Raw genomic sequence first — 16,858 nt, forward strand, 5'->3', positions numbered from 1 at the left:
CGGGGAGAGGATCCTAAAAACCAGGGGGGTCCTAAAAATGGGGGAAGGGGATCCTAAAAACGGGGGGGGTCCTAAAATCCGGCGGGGATCCCACGGGAGGGGAGACCCTAAAAACAGGGGGGATCCTAAAAACCGGGGGGATCCTAAAAACTGGGGGGGGATCCCATGGAAGGGGAGACCCTATAAACGGGGGGCGGGACCCGCGGGGAGCGGATCCCACGGGAAAGGATCCCAAAAACCGGGGGGGATCCCACGGGGGTGGGATCCTAAAAACCGGGGAGGGGTGGATCCTAAAAACGGAGGGAACGGATCCCACGGGAGTGGAGACCCTAAAAACGGGCGGGATCCTAAAAACGGGGAGAGGGGATCCTAAAAACGGGGGTGTGGGACCCGCGGGGAACGGATCCCAGGGGAGGGGATCCCAAAAACCGCGGGGGATCCCACGGTGGGGGGATCCTAAAATCGGGGAACGGATTCCACGAGGGGGAGATCCCAAAAACCGGGGGAATCTCACGGGAAACCAGACCCGGGGGGGGTGGGGAAGGGATCCCACGGGAAACGAATCCCACGGGGGGGAGGGGACGGATCCCACGGTGGGGGGTGGGGGTCCCACGGGAAGAGTTCCGGACCCTCGGGGGGTCCCACGGGAAGGACTCAGCTCCCCATGGGGGGTCTCCGTTCCCACCGGGGGGGTCCCGACACCCAAATTTCCCCCCCCCTCCCCCGTACCTGTTGCTCCGCTCCTCCCAGCCACGCCCCCGCCCGTCCCGTCCCGGTGCACGCCGGGAGCCCGGATCTCCCCCCCCTCAACCCCCCCACCCCTCAGCCCCGCCCCTCCGGTGCCCCCCGACCCCCCCGCGGCCCCGGTTCCGCCCCCCCCGTTCCCCCCGGGCCGGGGTCGTTCCGGGGGTCGCTGTACCTTTAAATGCCGCCGGTGCCGCTCGCGGCGAGGCCACGCCCACGCCCATTTAAGGATAGAATGGGCGTGGTCTCTGTGAAACCACGCCCCCTTAACCCCGCCTAGGACCGTACCAAGTGCGCGGCGGGACGGGGGGGCGGAGCCAGGCGGGCACGCGGCGGCGGCATGGACGGTGAGGGGGGGACACGGGGGGGCTTTGGGGACATTGCGGGGACACTGGGGACATTGGAGGGGTCTGGGGGGCACTGAGGGGGTCTGGGGGTGATGGGGGACACGGGGATATGGGGGAGATTGGGGACACGGGGACACGGGGCGGATGGAGATGCGCGGGGGGACTTTGGGGACACGGGGGAACTTTGGGGACATTGTGGGGACATTGGGGACATTGGGGGGGTCTGGGGGGTCTTGGGGACATTGAGAGGGTCTGGGGGTGATGGGGGACACGGGGATACGGGGGAGATTGGGGACATGGGGACACGGGGCGGATGGGGATGCGCGGGGGGACACACGGGGGGAACTTTGGGGACACGGGGGGGACTTTGGGGACATTGAGGGGGTCGTGGGGACATTGAGGGGGTCTGGGGGTGATGGGGGACACGACGATATGAGGGACATTGGGGACACGGGGACACGGGGCGGATGGAGATACGGGGGGGACTTTGGGGACATAGGGGGACACTGGGGACAACAGGGGGGTCTGGGGGACATTGGGGACATTGAGGGGGTCTTGGGGACATTGTGGGGGTCTGGGGGTGATGGGGGACACGGGGATATGGGGGACATTGGGGACACGGGGACACGGGGCGGATGGAGATGCGCGGGGGGACACGGCGGGGACTTTGGGGACATTGCGGCAACATTGGGGACATTGGGGACACTGGGGGGGTCTGAGGATGATGGGGGACACGGGGATATGGGGGAGATTGGGGACACGGGGACACGGGGCGGATGGGGATGCGCGGGGGGACACGAGGGAGTTTGGGGACACGGGGGGGACTTTGGGGACATTGGGGGGACATTGGGGACATGGGGGGGGTCATGGGAACATTGAAGGGGTCTTGAGGACACTGAGGGGGTCTGAGGATGCTGGGGGACACGGGGATACCGAGGAGATTGGGGACACGGGGACACGGGGCGGATGGAGATGCGCGGGGGGACACGAGGGAGTTTGGGGACATGGGGGGGACATTGGGGACATGGGGGGGGTCTTGGGGACATTGAGGGGGTCGTGGGGACATTGAGGGGGTCTGGGGGTGATGGGGGACACGGAGACACGGGGGACATTGGGGACACGGGGATACGCGGGGGGACACGGGGACATGGCGGGGACATTGGGGACATGGAGGGGGCAGAGGGACATGGGGAGGGGTCTGAGGGACATTGAGGGGACATTAATGGGGACTTTGGTGGGACATTGATCGGACGTTGATGGGGACATTGAGAGGACATTGTGGTGGCACTGAGGGGACAATGAGGGGACATTGATGGGACACTGAGGGGACATTGATGGGGACATTGATGGGGACACACAGGACACTGAGGGGACATTGATGGGGACACTGATGGGGACAATGAGGGGACATTGGGAGGGACATTGAGGGGACACTGAGGGGACATTGTGGGGACATTGATGGGACATTGGGGGGACACTGAGGGGACACACAGGACACTGAGGGGACATTGATGGGGACACTGATGGGGACATTGATGGGACATTGGGGGGACACTGAGGGGACGTTGATGGGGACATTGATGGGACATTGTGGTGGCACTGAGGGGACATTGTGGGGACATTGAGGGGACATTGAGGGGGACATTGATGGGACACTGAGGGGACACTGAGGGGACACTGAGGGGACATTGTGGTGGCACCGAGGGGACACTGATGGGACATTGAGTGGGACACTGAGGGGACATTGATGGGGACTTTGGAGGGGACATTGCAGGGACACTGAGGGGACATTGAGGCGGACACTGTGGGGACGTTGAGAGGACACTGATGGGACATGGTGGTGGCACCGAGGGGACAGCGAGGGTGACCCGGCCGTGTCCCCAGCGGCACCGCCGCGGTTCCAGCGGTTCCGGTGTCCCCCCGAGTTCGAGGCGGTGGCACCGGGGGTGGCCCTGGCCCGGGAGGGGCCCCGCACGGAGCTGTGGCTGATCCGAGCGCCCGCCGACTTCTGTCCCCAGAGGTGACAATGGGGGGGACATGGGGACATTGGGGACATGGGGGACACTGGGGGGAACCCCGCACGGAGCTGTGGCTGATCCGAGCGCCCGCGGACTTCTGTCCCCAAAGGTGACAATGGGGGGACATTGGGGGGACATGGGGACATTGGGGGGACATGGCTGATCCGAGCGCCCGCGGACTTCTGTCCCCAAAGGTGACATTGGGGACATGGGGACATTGGGGACATTGGGGACATGGGAGGGGCCCCGCACGGAGCTGTGGCTGATCCGAGCGCCCGCTGACTTCTGTCCCCAGAGGTGACAATGGGGGGGACATGGGGACATTGGGGGGACATGGGGGGGGGGGTCACACGGGTGAGCCAAGTGCCCGCGGATTTCTGTCCCCAGAGGTGACAATGGGGGGGACATGGGGACACGGGGGGGTCACACGGGTGAGCCAAGTGCCCGCGGATTTCTGTCCCCAGAGGTGACAATGGGGACATGGGGACATTGGGGGGGAGTGAGGTGACAATGTGAGGGGTGTCCCAGTGTCACTGGAGGGGTGACAATGACCATGGGGGGTGTCACAGTGTCACCAGGTTGTGACAATGACAATGTGAGGAGGGGTCCCAATGTCACTGGGGGGGTGACAATGACAATGGGGGGTGACAATGACAATGGGGGGGTGTCACAGTGTCACCAGAAGGTGACAATGACAATGTGAGGGGGGTCACGATGTCACTGGGAGGGTCCCAGTGTCACCAGGTTGTGACAATGACAAAATGAGGAGGGGTCCTAATGTCACTAGGAGGTGACAATGACAATGTGAGGGGATCCCAGTGTCACCAGAAGGTGACAATGACAATGTGAGGGGGGTCACGATGTCACGGGGAGGTCCCCAGTGTCACTGGGAGGTGACAATGACAATGTGAGGAGTGTCACGGTGCCACTGTGGGGGTGACAATGACAATGGGGGGGATTCCAGAATCACTGGGAGGTGACAATGATAATGAGGGGGTCCCAGTGTCACCGGGAGGTGACAATGACAATGTGAGGAGGGATCCCAGTGTCACTGGGGGGTGACAATGACAATGGGGGGTGTCACAGTGTCACCAGAAGGTGACAATGACAATGGGGGGGTGCCACAGTGTCACCAGGTTGTGACAATGACAATGTGAGGGGTGTCACAGTGTCACTGGGGGGTGACAATGACAATGTGAGGGGTGTCCCAGTGTCACTGGGGGGGTGACAATGACAATATGGGGATGGTCACAGTGTCACTGGGGGGGTGACAATGACAATGTGAAGGGTGTCACAGTGTCACTGGGGGGGTGACAATGACAATGTGAGGAGGGGTCCCAATGTCACTGAGGGGGATGACAATGACAATGTGAGGGGTGTCACAGTGTCACTGAGGGGTGACAATGACAATGGGAGGTGTCAGAGTGTCACCAGAAGGTGACAATGACAATGTGAAGGGTGTCACAGTGTCACCGGGAGGTGACAATGACAATGTGAGGAGGGATCCCAGTGTCACTGGGGGGTGACAATGACCATGGGAGGGGTCCCAGTGTCACCAGGTGGTGACAGTGACAATGTGAGGACGGGTCCCAGTGTCACCAGAAGGTGACAATGACAATGTGAGGGGTGTCACGGTGTCACTGTGGGGGTGACAATGACAATGGGGGGGATTCCAGAATCACTGGGAGGTGACAATGATAATGAGGGGGTCCCAGTGTCACCGGGAGGTGACAATGACAATGTGAGGAGGGATCCCAGTGTCACTGGGGGGTGACAATGACAATGGGGGGTGTCACAGTGTCACCAGAAGGTGACAATGACAATGTGAGGGGTGTCACAGTGTCACTGGAGGGTCCCAGTGTCACCAGGAGGTGACAATGACAATGTGAGGGGTCCCAGTGTCACTGGGTGGTGACAATGACAATGTGAGAGGGTCATGGTGTCACTGGGGGGTGACAATGCCAATGTCCCCCCTCCCCAGCCTCGAGGGCTGCCCGGTGCCCCTGAACGGCCTCGAGCGCCTCCGGACCGGTGACAACAACGGTGACAATGACACCAAGGACACCAAGGACAGCAAGCTGTACGTGCTGCGGGCTGGCCCGGGGGGAGGGGACTGTCCCCTGCTGCTGTCCCCGGTGTCCCCAGAGGGGTCCCTGGGCTGTGCCCCCCCCCTGCGGGGGTCCCTGACCATCACCCAGAGCTTCGGGGACCCCCCCGCGCCCCCCCCCGCCGCCAGGAAGAGGAAGAAGGCGAAGGTGACACCGGAGCTGGTGGCACCTGGGGACATGGTGACATCGCAGGGGACGGTGCCACCCGCAGGGACAGAGCCCGGGGAGGGGCCAGGACCCCCCCAGGACATTCTGGTGGCCCCAGAGGTGGCCAAGAGGAAGAAGAAGAAGAAGAAGCACAAACGGGAGGAGGAGCAGGAGTGACCCCGAGTGTCACCTGTGTCACCTTTGTCACCTGTGTCACCACTAAATGTCATTTATTACCAAAATCAGGATTTTTTTGGGGGCTCATCGGGGGGTCTTGAGGAAAGGCTCGTGCAGGACATCAAAGAGTCTCTTGGCCTGCTCGGGGACAAAGGGACAAGAGAGGACACCGGGGTGTCCCCAAATGTCCCCAACCCCGCCCCCTCTTTGTGTCACTCACCTTCTGGGGTCCCACGCCGGGACAAAGGGACAAATCCTCCCGGGACGCGCCCGCCACGGCCGCCAGCGACTGCGGGGAGGGGACACGGAGGTGACAAAGCTCCGGGGGGGGGTGACAGAGGTTGGGGACACCGCGGGGGTGGCACGTCCCCAAGTGTCACTCACCCCAAAGGTGCCCAGCAGGCTCAGGGCGTCGGTTTTGTTGACGGATTTGACGCTGGTCAGGCAGTCTGTCACCTGTGGGGGGGTCAGGGGACACTTGGGGACAGCTGGGGGGCGTTTTGGGGACGCTTGGGGACACTTGGGGACACTGACCCGCGACAGGAAGTCCTGCTCCACGCGCTCCTTGAGCAGGTCCGGCGGTTTCTGCTCGTAGGATTTGAAGGTCTCCAGGTACCTGCCGGCCTCCTCCGCGCTGTGGGGACGTTTGGGGACATTTGGGGACATTTAGGGATGGCTGGGGTGGCAGCAGGGGACACGGGGACACGGGGACAGGCCGTACCTCCAGGCCAGCAGCAGTGTGCAGTCGGTGAGGAGACAAACCTTGGCCAGGTCCTTGAGAGCCTGGTGGGGGTCCCGCTGTGGGGACAGGGACAGGGGACAGGGACAGGTGAGGGGGACATGGGACAGGTCAGGGGACAGGGACAGGTGGGACAGGTGAGGGGACAGGGACAGATTAGGGGACATGGGGACAGGGACAAAAACAAGGACAGGGAGTGACGGTGACACAGCCAAGGCCACCTCACCCACGTCCACCTGGGAGGGGACAGGGACAGAGAGACAGGGACAGTGACAGGACACAAACGGGGGTGCAGAGTGACAGGGCCAAGGTGACAGTGACACAGTGACACAGTGACAGTGACACAGTGACAGTGACAGTGACAATGACAGTGACAGTGACGTCACCACGTCCACCTGCAGCAGCAGCACTTGCAGGAGCACAAGGAGGTGACACACATGGGGACACAGGGTGACAGTGACACAGTGACAGTGACAGTGACGAGGTGACAATGACAGTGACCATGACAATGACAGTGACAATGACAGTGACACAGTGACAATGACAGTGTGACAATGACAGTGCCATCTCACCACGTCCACCTGCAGCAGCAGCACCTGCAGGAGCACAGGGCGGTAGTGCCCAGGTGACAATGGCAGTGACAGTGTGACAGTGACAATGACAGTGACAGTGACAAGGTGACACTGACCAGGTGACAATGACAGTGACAGTGACAAGGTGACAGTGACACAGTGACATAGTGACAATGACAATGACAGTGACAATGATCTCACCACGTCCACCTGCAGCAGCAGCACCTGCAGGAGCACAGGGAGGTGACACACATGGGGACACAGGGTGACAGTGACACAGTGACAGTGACACAGTGACAGTGACAGTAACAATGACACAGTGACAATGACACAATGACAATGACAGTGCCATCTCACCACGTCCACCTGCAGCAGCAGCACCTGCAGGAGCACAGGGGGTGACACACGTGGGGGCACAGGGTGACAGTGACACAGTGACAATGAGTGACACAGTGACAGTGACACAGTGACCAGGTGACAGTGACAGTGACAATGACAGTGCCATCTCACCACGTCCACCTGCAGCAGCAGCACCTGCAGGAGCACAGGGGGTGACACACGTGGGGGCACAGGGTGACAGTGACACAGTGACAGTGACACAGTGACAGAGTGACAATGACAATGACAGTGACAGTGACACAGTGACAGTGACACAGTGACAATGACAATGACAATGATCTCACCACGTCCACCTGCAGCAGCAGCACCTGCAGGAGCACAGGGCGGTAGTGTCCAGGTGACAATGGCAGTGACAGTGTGACAGTGACAATGACAGTGACAGTGACAAGGTGACAATGACAATGACAGTGACAATGACAAGGTGACAATGACAAGGTGACAGTGCCATCTCACCACGTCCACCTGCAGCAGCAGCACCTGCAGGCCGAAGCTCCGCCCCAGCGCCCGCAGCCGCTCGTGGATGTAATCGGGGTTCAGGTGGTGATACCTGAGACTGGGGGACAGGGACATCAGGGACATTGAGGGGACACTCAGGGGTTTGGGGACATCAGGGTTTGGGGACATTGGGGGGATTTGGGGTCACATCTCCATGGAGAAGGGAGGGAACATGAAGGAGGTGTTCCGGCACTTCTGCGTCGGCCTGAAAAGGGTCAGGGGGGTTGGGGACATTTGGGGACACTCAGGGGTTTGGGGACATCAGGGTTTGGGGACATTTGAAGGGATTTGGGGTCACATCTCCATGGAAAATCCCATTTTCACCCCCAAATCCCCCTAAAAAAATCCCATTTTCACCCCAAACCCCTCTAAAAATCCCCATTTTCACCCCCAAACTCCCATTTTCACCCCAAACTTTTCCCCCCACCCCGACCAAAGATCGAGGAGATCTTCAAGAAGGCGGGGCACCCGTTCATGTGGCACTTACAGCACACCTGGGAGGGGGAATTGCAAAGCAAAATTTACCTGGGGGCACAAATTCCAACCCAAAATTTACCTGGGGGTGCTGAGAAGTGGACAATGAGTGGTCAGTGAGTGGTCAGCGGGGTCAGGGGGGGTCCGGAGCTCACTGACCCCCTGTCCATCTGACCCCCTGTCCGTCTGTCCATGTGTCCCTCTGACCCCTGTCTGTCTGGCCCTCTGTCCGTGTGTCCCTCTGACCCCTGTCCCTCTGACCCCTGTCCGTGTGTCCCTCTGACCTCTGTCCCTCTGTCCGTGTGTTCCTCTGACCTCTGTCCATGTGTCCCTCTGTCCCTCTGTCCGTCTGTCCCTCTGACCTCTGTCCCTCTGTCCCCTGTCTGTCTGTCCCTCTGTCCATGTGTCCCTCTGTCCCCTGTCCATCTGTCCGTGTGTCCCTCTGACCTCTGTCCATCTGTTCCTCTGTCCCTCTGTCCCCTGTCCCTCTGTCCCCTGTCCCTCTGTCCCTCTGACCTCTGTCCCTCTGTCCATGTGTCCCTCTGACCCTGTCCCTCTGTCCATCTGTCCCTCTGACCTCTCCCTCTGTCCGTGTGTCCCTCTGACCTCTGTCCCTCTGTCCGTGTGTCCCTCTGACCTGTGTCCATCTGTCCCTCTGTCCCTCTGACCCCTGTCCATCTGTCCCTCTGTCCCCTGTCCCTCTGACCTGTGTCCATCTGTCCCTCTGTCCCTCTGACCTCTGTCCGTGTGTCCCTCTGACCCCTGTCCCTCTGTCCATCTGTCCCTCTATCCGTGTGTCCCTCTGACCCCTGTCCCTCTGTCCCCCTGTCCGTGTGTCCCCCTGTCCCTCTGACCTGTGTCCGTGTGTCCAGGCGGGGTGGACACCGCCGCCGTCGGGGCCGTGTTCGACATTTCCAACGCGGATCGCCTCGGCTTCTCGGAGGTGGAGCAGGTGCAGATGGTGGTGGACGGCGTCAAGCTCATGGTGGAGATGGAGAAGAAGCTGGAGCAGAAGCAGTCGATCGACGACATGATCCCCGCCCAGAAATAGGGGAGGGGGACGCTCCGGGGACCCCCAAAACTCCCCCAAAATCTCCTCAGAGCGGCCGCAATAAACGCTGCTGGTCCCGCCTGGGCTCGGGTGTCCGAATTTGGGGAGGGGGCGACGCGAAATTTGGGGGATCCGAAAGAAATCCAGAGGGATCTCCACATTCTTCACGACCCCCTCTCAACCGTGGGGATCCCAAAATCTCCTCCGAGCCCCCCAAACACCCGTGGGGACCCCCCAAAATCCCCCCAGAGCCCCCCCAGAACAGCCGCAATTAACGCTGCTGGGCTCGGGTGTCTGAATTTGGGGAGGGGGCGACGCGAATCTAGGGGGGTCCACAGAAAATCCAGAGGGATCCCCACATTCTTCATGAGTCCCTCTCACCTGTGGGGACACCAAAAATCTCCCAGGAATCCCCCACCACCCGTGGGGAGCCCCCAAAATCTCCTCAGAGCGGCCGCAATAAACGCGGCCGGTCCCGCCTGGGCTCGAGTGTCCGAATTTGGGGAGGGGGCGACGCGAAATTTGGGGGTCCACAGAAAATCCAGAGAGATCCCCACATTCCTCAAGACCCCCTCTCACCTGTGGGGACCCCAAAATCTCCTCTGAGCCTCCCAAACATCCGTGGGGACACCCCAAAATCTCCTCAGAGCCGCCCCAGAACAGCCGCAATGAACGCTGCTGGGCTGGGGTGTCCGAATTTGGGGAGGGGGCGACGCGAATTTGGGGAGTCCACAGAAAATCCAGAGGGATCCCCACATTCCTCACGACCCCTTCTCAACCGTGGGGACCCCAAAAATCTCCCCCGAGCCCCCCAAACACCCGCGAGGACCCCCCAAAATTCCCCCAGAATGGCCGCAATAAACGCTGCTGGGCTCGGGTGTCGGAATTTGGGGAGGGGGCGACGCGAATTTGGGGGGTCCGCAAAAAATCCAGAGGGATCCCCACATTCCTCAAGACCCCCTCTCACCTGTGGGGACCCGAAAAATCCTGTTCCTTTCTCCCCTCACATTTCTCCGTTTTCCCCTCACATTTTCCTTCTCTTTCCCCCTCACGTTTCCCCATCTTGTTCCCCTCACGTTTTCCCGCCCTTTTCTCCCCTCACGTTTTCCCGCCCTTTTCTCCCCTCACATTTCTCTTTTTTCCCCTCATATTCCTCTTTTCCTCTCACATACAAAAAAAAAAAAATTAAAATAAAACAAAATAAGATTAAAGTAAAATAAAAATAAAATAAAATAATAAAATAAATAAAAATAAATTAAATTAAAATTAAATTAAATTAAAATAAATTAAATTAAAATAACAGTGCGGGAATGCCGCGCAGCATGTGACAGAGACAGGAGGTGCTGAACAATGTTCTAGGGGAGAAATAAATATAAATAAAAATTAAAAATTAATAAAAATAAAAATAAAATTAAATATAAATAACAGCGCGGGAACGCCACAAGGCACGGGCCAGGAACGGGAGGGGCTGAGCACTGCTCTAGCAGAGAAAATAAAACAAAAATAAGTAAAAATAAAATAAATAAAAATTAAATTAAATTAAATTAAATACAAATTCCAGCGGGGAAACGTCGCCCGGCACAGGCCCAGCAACGGCGGGGCTGAACAGTGCCCGGGGAGAGAAAATAAATAAAAATAAAATTAAAATAAAATTAAAATTAAAATCCCTCAAAATCCCCAAAACCCCACAAAATTCCCTCAAAATTCCCTCAAATCCTCTCAAATCTCCGCTTTTCCCGCCCTTTTCCCCGCTCACTTCATGGTTGCCGCTGCTGCCGCCGAGCCCCGCCCCCTTCCTGAGACGAGCGCTCTGATTGGTGAGCGAAAAGCCGGCTGCGTTCTGTCATTTGCTGCGAGAGCTGCCAATCAAAAAGAAAGAAAAGCAGCTCCCAGGCATCCGCAATCGAGGGCGGATCAATCGATCAGCAGGCATTAGCAGTCGAGCGCCGAGCAAATCGATCGGCAGGCATTAGCAGTCGAGCGCGGAGCAATCGCTCGACAGGCATCACCAAATCGAGCGCCGAGCAATCGATCGACAAGCATTACCAGTCGAGCGCCGAACAATCGATCAGCAGGCATTAGCAGTCGAGCACCGAATCATTGATTGGGAGGCATCACCAATCGAGCGCCGAGCAATCGTTCGGGAGGCATTGGCAATCGATTGCCGAGCAATTGATCGACAGGCATTAGCAGTCGATTGCCGAGCAATCGACCGGGCAGGCATCACCAATCGAGCGCCGAGCAATCGCTCGGCAGGCATTAGTAATCGAGCGTTGCTTCATCGATCGGCAGGCATCATCAATCGAGCGCCAAGCGATCGATCGGCAGGCATTAGCAGTCGAGTGTCGAATCGTCGATCGGCAGGCATTAGCAGTCGAGCGCCAAACAATCGATCGGCAGGCATTAGCAATCAATCCCAGTGATTGATTGGCAGGCATTAGTGATCGATCAGGAGGGTGGTTGCTCAGGTGTTCTTTGGGGATCCCCAGCGGGATTTTGGGGTTCCCTCGGGAAATTTTAGGGGGATTTTTGGGAGTCCAGAGGAATTCTGGGGCGCCCCAGGAGGTTTTGAAGGGATTTTTTGGGGACAGGTGGGGGTGGTGGAGGGGCACAGGTGGGACAGGTGTGTCCAGGTGTGCAGGGGGAGGGGCACAGGTGTGTCCAGGTGTGTCCAAATGGGACACTCACACACAGAGAGGCGTCCCAAGCTGTGCCCAGGTGTATCCCAGGTGTATCTCACCTTTCCTTAGGGTCCTTTTTGAGCAGCCCAGCCAGCAGACACCTGCTCTCGTTTCCCCCCCGGCTCCCCCTCACGTTTTCCCGCCTTTTTCCCCTCACGTTTTCCCGCCCTTTTTCCCCTCACGTTTTCCCGCCTTTTTCCCCTCACGTTTTCCCGCCTTTTTTCCCTCACGTTTTCCCGCCATTTTTCCCCTCACATTTTCCCGCCTTTTTCCTCTCACGTTTTCCCGCCCTTTTGGGGCAATTCCCACCCTCTTTTCCCCAAATTCTCCCAATTTTATTTATTCCTTTTCCTTACAAAAATCACTAAAAATCACCCGAGGGGGGTAGAGCAGGGATCAGTATCAGGAGGGGATTTGGGACTTTGGGGGGAATTTTTGGTGAATTTTTTTTTTTTTGGGGGGGATTTTTGGGGATTTATTTGGGATTTTTTTGGGAGAATTCCCACCCTCTTTTCCCCAAATCCTCCCAATTTTTTTTCCCTTTTCCCTACAAAAATCACTAAAAATCACCGAGGGGGCAGAGCACGGAGGGGAATATTCTGGGATATTTTTGGGGATTTTTTTGGGATTCTTTTGGGATTTTTTGGGGTTATTTTATTTTTTTGGAGGACACAGATTCCCACCCTCTTTCTCCCAAATCCTCCCAATTTTTTTTTCCCTTTTCCCTACAAAAATCACTAAAAATCACCGGGGGGGCAGAGCACGGAGGGGGAATATTCTGGGATATTTTTGGGGATAATTTGGGATTTTTTGGGGCCGTTTTTGGGGTTTTTGGGGGGCTCTCAGGCAGGGTAGGGATCCTTCATCAGGCACTCGCGATCCTCGGGGCTCGGCGGCGCTCGAGGCTTCCGGCGGCAGCGGCGAAGGAGAAGGAGCAGCCCCGGGGCCAGCGCGGCGCCCAGGAGCAGCAGAGCCCCAAAAACGACACCTGGGGACATTTGGGGACAATTGGGGACATCCCTGGGGGTCAGGGACATTGGGGACATTGGGGGGATTGGGGACATTGAGGGGACATTGGGGGGATTTGGGGGAATTTGGGACATTGGGGACATTTGGGGACATTGAGGGGATTTGGGGACATTGGAGGTGGCACTGAGCCCCGGGGCCAGCGCGGCCCCCAGGAGCAGCAGAGCCCCAAAAACGACACCTGGGGACATTTGGGGACAATTGGGGACATTGGGGGGATTGGGGACATTGGGGGGATTTGGTGGGATTGAGGGGATTTGGGGACATTTGGGACATTGGGGACATTGAGGGGATTGGGGGGACATTGATGACAATGGGGACATTGGGGACATTTGGGGACATTTGGGGACATTGAGGGGATTTGGGATATTGAGGGGGATTGGGGACATTGGGGACATCGGGTGGATTGGGAGATCTAGGTACATTGAGGGATTTGGGGACATTGGGGACACTGGGGACATTGCAGGGACACTCAGGACATTGGGGGATTGGGGACATTGAGGGGACATTGGGGACACTCTGGGGATTGGGAGGACATTGAGGGGATTTGGGGACATTGGGGACAATTGGGGACACTGGGGACATTGGGGGGATTGGGGGATTTGGGGACACTGGGGGGGATTGGGGACATTGATGACATTGGCGACATTGGGGGTGGCACCAAGCCCCAGGGCCAGCGCAGCCCCCAGGAGCAGCAGAGCCCCAAAAACGACACCTGGGGACATCAGGGACAATTGGGGACATTGGGGACATTGGGGGGATTTGGGGACATTGATGACACTGGTGGGATTGGGGACACTGGGGAGACTGAGGGGATTTGGGGACATCCCTGGGGGTCAGGGACATTGGGGACATTGATGGATTTGGGGACATTGGGGACACTGGGGACATTGGAGGGACACTCAGGACATTGGGGGATTGGGGACATTGAGGGGACATTGGGGACATTGAGGGGATTGGGGACATTGAGGGGATTTGGGGACATTGGGGACAGGAAAGGGGACACTGAGGACATTGGGGACATTGGGGACATTGATGACATTGGGGACATTGTGGGTGGCACCAAGCCCCGGGGCCAGCGTGGCCACCAGGAGCAGCAGAGCCCCAAAAATGACACCTGGGGACATTGGGGACATTCAGGGACACTGGAGACATTTGGGGACATTAATGGGATTTGGGGACATTGGAGGGATTTGGGGACATTCGGGGACACTGGGGGGACATTGAGGGGATTTGGGACATTGGGGACAGTGGGAGGATCTGAGGACATTAAGACATTGGGGACATTTTGGGGACATTTTGGGGACATTTTGGGGACATTTTGAACCAACCTTTGGAGGAGAAGAATCTCTGGAATTCGGCGCCGAAATCATCTGGGGAGGAAACGGGAGAAAAACGGGGAAATTTTGGATTTTGGGATGGATTTTGGATTTTTGGGATGGATTTTGGGCTGGAGTTTGGTTTGCATTTTGGATTTTGGCTGGATTTTGGTTTATATTTTGGTTTATATTTTATATTTTTATACTCACCCTGTGGCAGACACAGCCTCAGACACACTGGATTTTGGATTCTGGTTTATATTTTATATTTTTGTTATATTTTTGTACTCACCCTGTGGCAGACACAGCCTCAGACACTCTGTAATTTGGATTTTGGTTTATATTTTAGTTTATATTTTATATTTTTATACCCACCCTGTGGCAGACACAGCCTCAGGCACTCTGGATTTTGGTTTATATTTTATATATTTTATTTCTGTACTCACCCTGTGGCAGGCAGAGCCTCAGGCACTCTGGATTTTGGATTTTGGTTTATATTTTGGTTTATATTTTATATTTTTGTTATATTTTTCTCTCAGTACTCACCCTGTGGCAGACACAGCCACAGACACTCTGGATTTTGGATTTTACTTTATATTTTATATTTTTACACTCACCCTGTGGCAGGCAGAGCCTCAGGCACTCTGTAATTTGGATTTTGGTTTATATTTTATATTTTTGTTATATTTTATTTCTGTACTCACCCTGTGGCAGACACAGCCTCAGGCACTCTGGATTTTGGATTTTAGTTTATATTTTCTATTTTTACACTCACCCTGTGGCAGGCACAGCCTCAGACACTCTGGATTCTGGTTTATATTTTATATTTTGGTTTATATTTTAGTTTATATTTTATATATTTTATTTCTGTACTCACCCTGTGGCAGACACAGCCTCAGGCACTCTGGATTTTGGTTTATATTTTATATATTTTATTTCTGTACTCACCCTGTGGCAGGCACCGCCTCAGACACTCCTCCCGGTCCCGGTGGTTGTTGGCGTTGCCGCGGCAGCCGCCGTAGGTGAACTCGCGGCACGAGCGCTCCTGGGGGCTGTAATACCAGCGGGGGAACGCGGCGCGGCACGGACCGGGAACGGGAGGGGCTGAACAGTGCTCTAAAAAATAAATATAAATAAAATTAAATTAAATACCAATTAATAAAAATTAAATTAAATACAAATTGCAGCATTGGAACACAGCATGAACCTGGCACCGGCGGGGCTGAGCTATGTTCTGGGAGAGAAATAAAATACAAATAAATATAAATAAAATACATATAAATAAAACAAATTTAAATTAAATAAAAATACCAGCGGGGGAATGCAGGGTGGCACTGGTTAGGGACTGGGGGAGCTGAACAATGTTCTGGGAGAGAAAATAAAATAAAAATAAAATTAAATATAAACACCAACTGAGGAACGCAGCGCAGCACGGGCCAGATACGGGAGGGGCTGAACAGTGCTCTGAAAAATAAATAAAATATAAATAAATAAAATAAATATAAATTAAAATTAAAATTAAATACAAATTCCAGCACAGGAACGTGGCATGGCAGGGGTCGGGGACTGGGGGGATTGAGCAGTGTTCTGAGAAATAAAATTAATATAAATAAAATAAATACAAATAAAATAAATTTAAATTAAATACAAATTCCAGCGGGGGAACGTGGCACAGACCGGGCACGGGAGGGGCTGAGCAGTGTTCTAAAAAATAAATAGAAATAAATAGAAATAAAATAAATATTAATTAAATTAAATATTAGTACCAACGGGGGAACACGGCGCGGCATAGGCCGGGGACAGGAGGGGCTGAACAGTGCTCTGAGAAATAAAATAAATAAAATAAAATAAAATAAAATATAAATAAATAAATAAAAATTAAATTAAATATAAACACCAGCAGGGGAACGCGGCGCGGCACAGGCCGGGGACTGGGGGTGCTGAGCAGTGTTCTAAAAAATAAATATAAATAAAATTAAATTAAATATCAATTAATAAAAATTAAATTAAATATAAATTCCAGCGGGGGAACGTGGCGCGGCACGGACCAGGGACTGGAGGGGCTGAGCAATGTTCTGGGAGAGAAATAAAATACAAATAAATATAAATAAAATACATATAAATAAAATAAATTTAAATTAAATACAAATACCAGCGGGGGAATGCAGGGTGGCACAGGCCAGGGACTGGGGGAGCTGAACAATGTTCTGGGAGAGAAAATAAAATAAAAATAAAATTAAATATAAACACCAACAGAGGAATGCGGCGCGGCACGGACCAGGGATGGGAGGGGCTGAACAGTGCTCTGAAAAATAAATAAAATATAAATAAATAAAATAAATATAAATTAAAATTAAAATTAAATAATTAATAAATAATTAATTTAATTAAATAATTAAATTAAATTCCAGCACAGGAACGTGGCATCGCAGGGGTCGGGGACTGGGGGGGCTGAACAGTGCTCTGAGAAATAAAATTAATATAAATAAAATAAATACAAATAAAATAAATTTAAATTAAATACAAATTCCAGCGGGGGAACGTGACACAGACCGGGCATG

The 16,858-nt window shown here is 55.0% G+C and overlaps 2 protein-coding genes and 1 long non-coding RNA gene across 3 annotated transcripts; 1 reads left to right on the top strand and 2 right to left on the bottom strand.

Moving 5' to 3' along the window:
- The first annotated feature begins 868 nt into the window (after window positions 1-868).
- On the top strand, window positions 869-5,541 carry LOC117009623 (DNA-directed RNA polymerase I subunit RPA34-like). The gene is made up of 3 exons (XM_033083890.1): window positions 869-1,091; window positions 2,976-3,111; window positions 5,091-5,541. The coding sequence occupies exons 1-3, from the start codon at window positions 1,085-1,087 to the stop codon at window positions 5,539-5,541; spliced, it is 594 nt and encodes a 197-aa protein (XP_032939781.1). The 5' UTR covers window positions 869-1,084.
- LOC117009624 (DNA excision repair protein ERCC-1-like) lies at window positions 5,527-11,350 on the bottom strand. The gene is made up of 9 exons (XM_033083891.1): window positions 11,318-11,350; window positions 11,028-11,111; window positions 9,075-9,223; window positions 7,705-7,804; window positions 6,263-6,339; window positions 6,076-6,175; window positions 5,926-5,997; window positions 5,762-5,830; window positions 5,527-5,679 (listed from the first exon to the last, which is right to left on the bottom strand). Exons 1-9 carry the CDS (start codon window positions 11,348-11,350, stop codon window positions 5,626-5,628), a joined length of 738 nt encoding a protein of 245 aa, XP_032939782.1. The 3' UTR covers window positions 5,527-5,625.
- A 2,309-nt stretch (window positions 11,351-13,659) lies between these two features.
- Window positions 13,660-15,409, bottom strand: LOC117009669. The gene is made up of 3 exons (XR_004420511.1): window positions 15,246-15,409; window positions 14,310-14,351; window positions 13,660-13,693 (listed from the first exon to the last, which is right to left on the bottom strand). It is a non-coding gene; the product is annotated as an uncharacterized LOC117009669 (long non-coding RNA).
- Window positions 15,410-16,858: the final 1,449 nt, after the last annotated feature.

Source organism: Catharus ustulatus, chromosome 34 (genome assembly GCF_009819885.2).
Source record: "Catharus ustulatus isolate bCatUst1 chromosome 34, bCatUst1.pri.v2, whole genome shotgun sequence".
NCBI lineage: Eukaryota > Metazoa > Chordata > Aves > Passeriformes > Turdidae > Catharus > Catharus ustulatus.

Bases quoted from the DNA above. Each gene is read 5' to 3' on its own strand.
- LOC117009623 (XM_033083890.1), top strand. The intron at 3,112-5,090 runs GTGACAATGGGG...CCCCCTCCCCAG, and splicing joins GCCGACTTCTGTCCCCAGAG to CCTCGAGGGCTGCCCGGTGC.
- LOC117009624 (XM_033083891.1), bottom strand. From the start codon at position 11,350: ATGCCTGCTGATCGATTGTTCGGCGCTCGACTG. The intron at 9,224-11,027 runs GTGAGCGGGGAA...CTTCTGCTCCAG, and splicing joins GCAGCAGCGGCAACCATGAA to CTTCTTCTCCATCTCCACCA. The intron at 6,340-7,704 runs GTGAGATGGCAC...CTGTCCCCACAG, and splicing joins TGCTGCTGCAGGTGGACGTG to CGGGACCCCCACCAGGCTCT.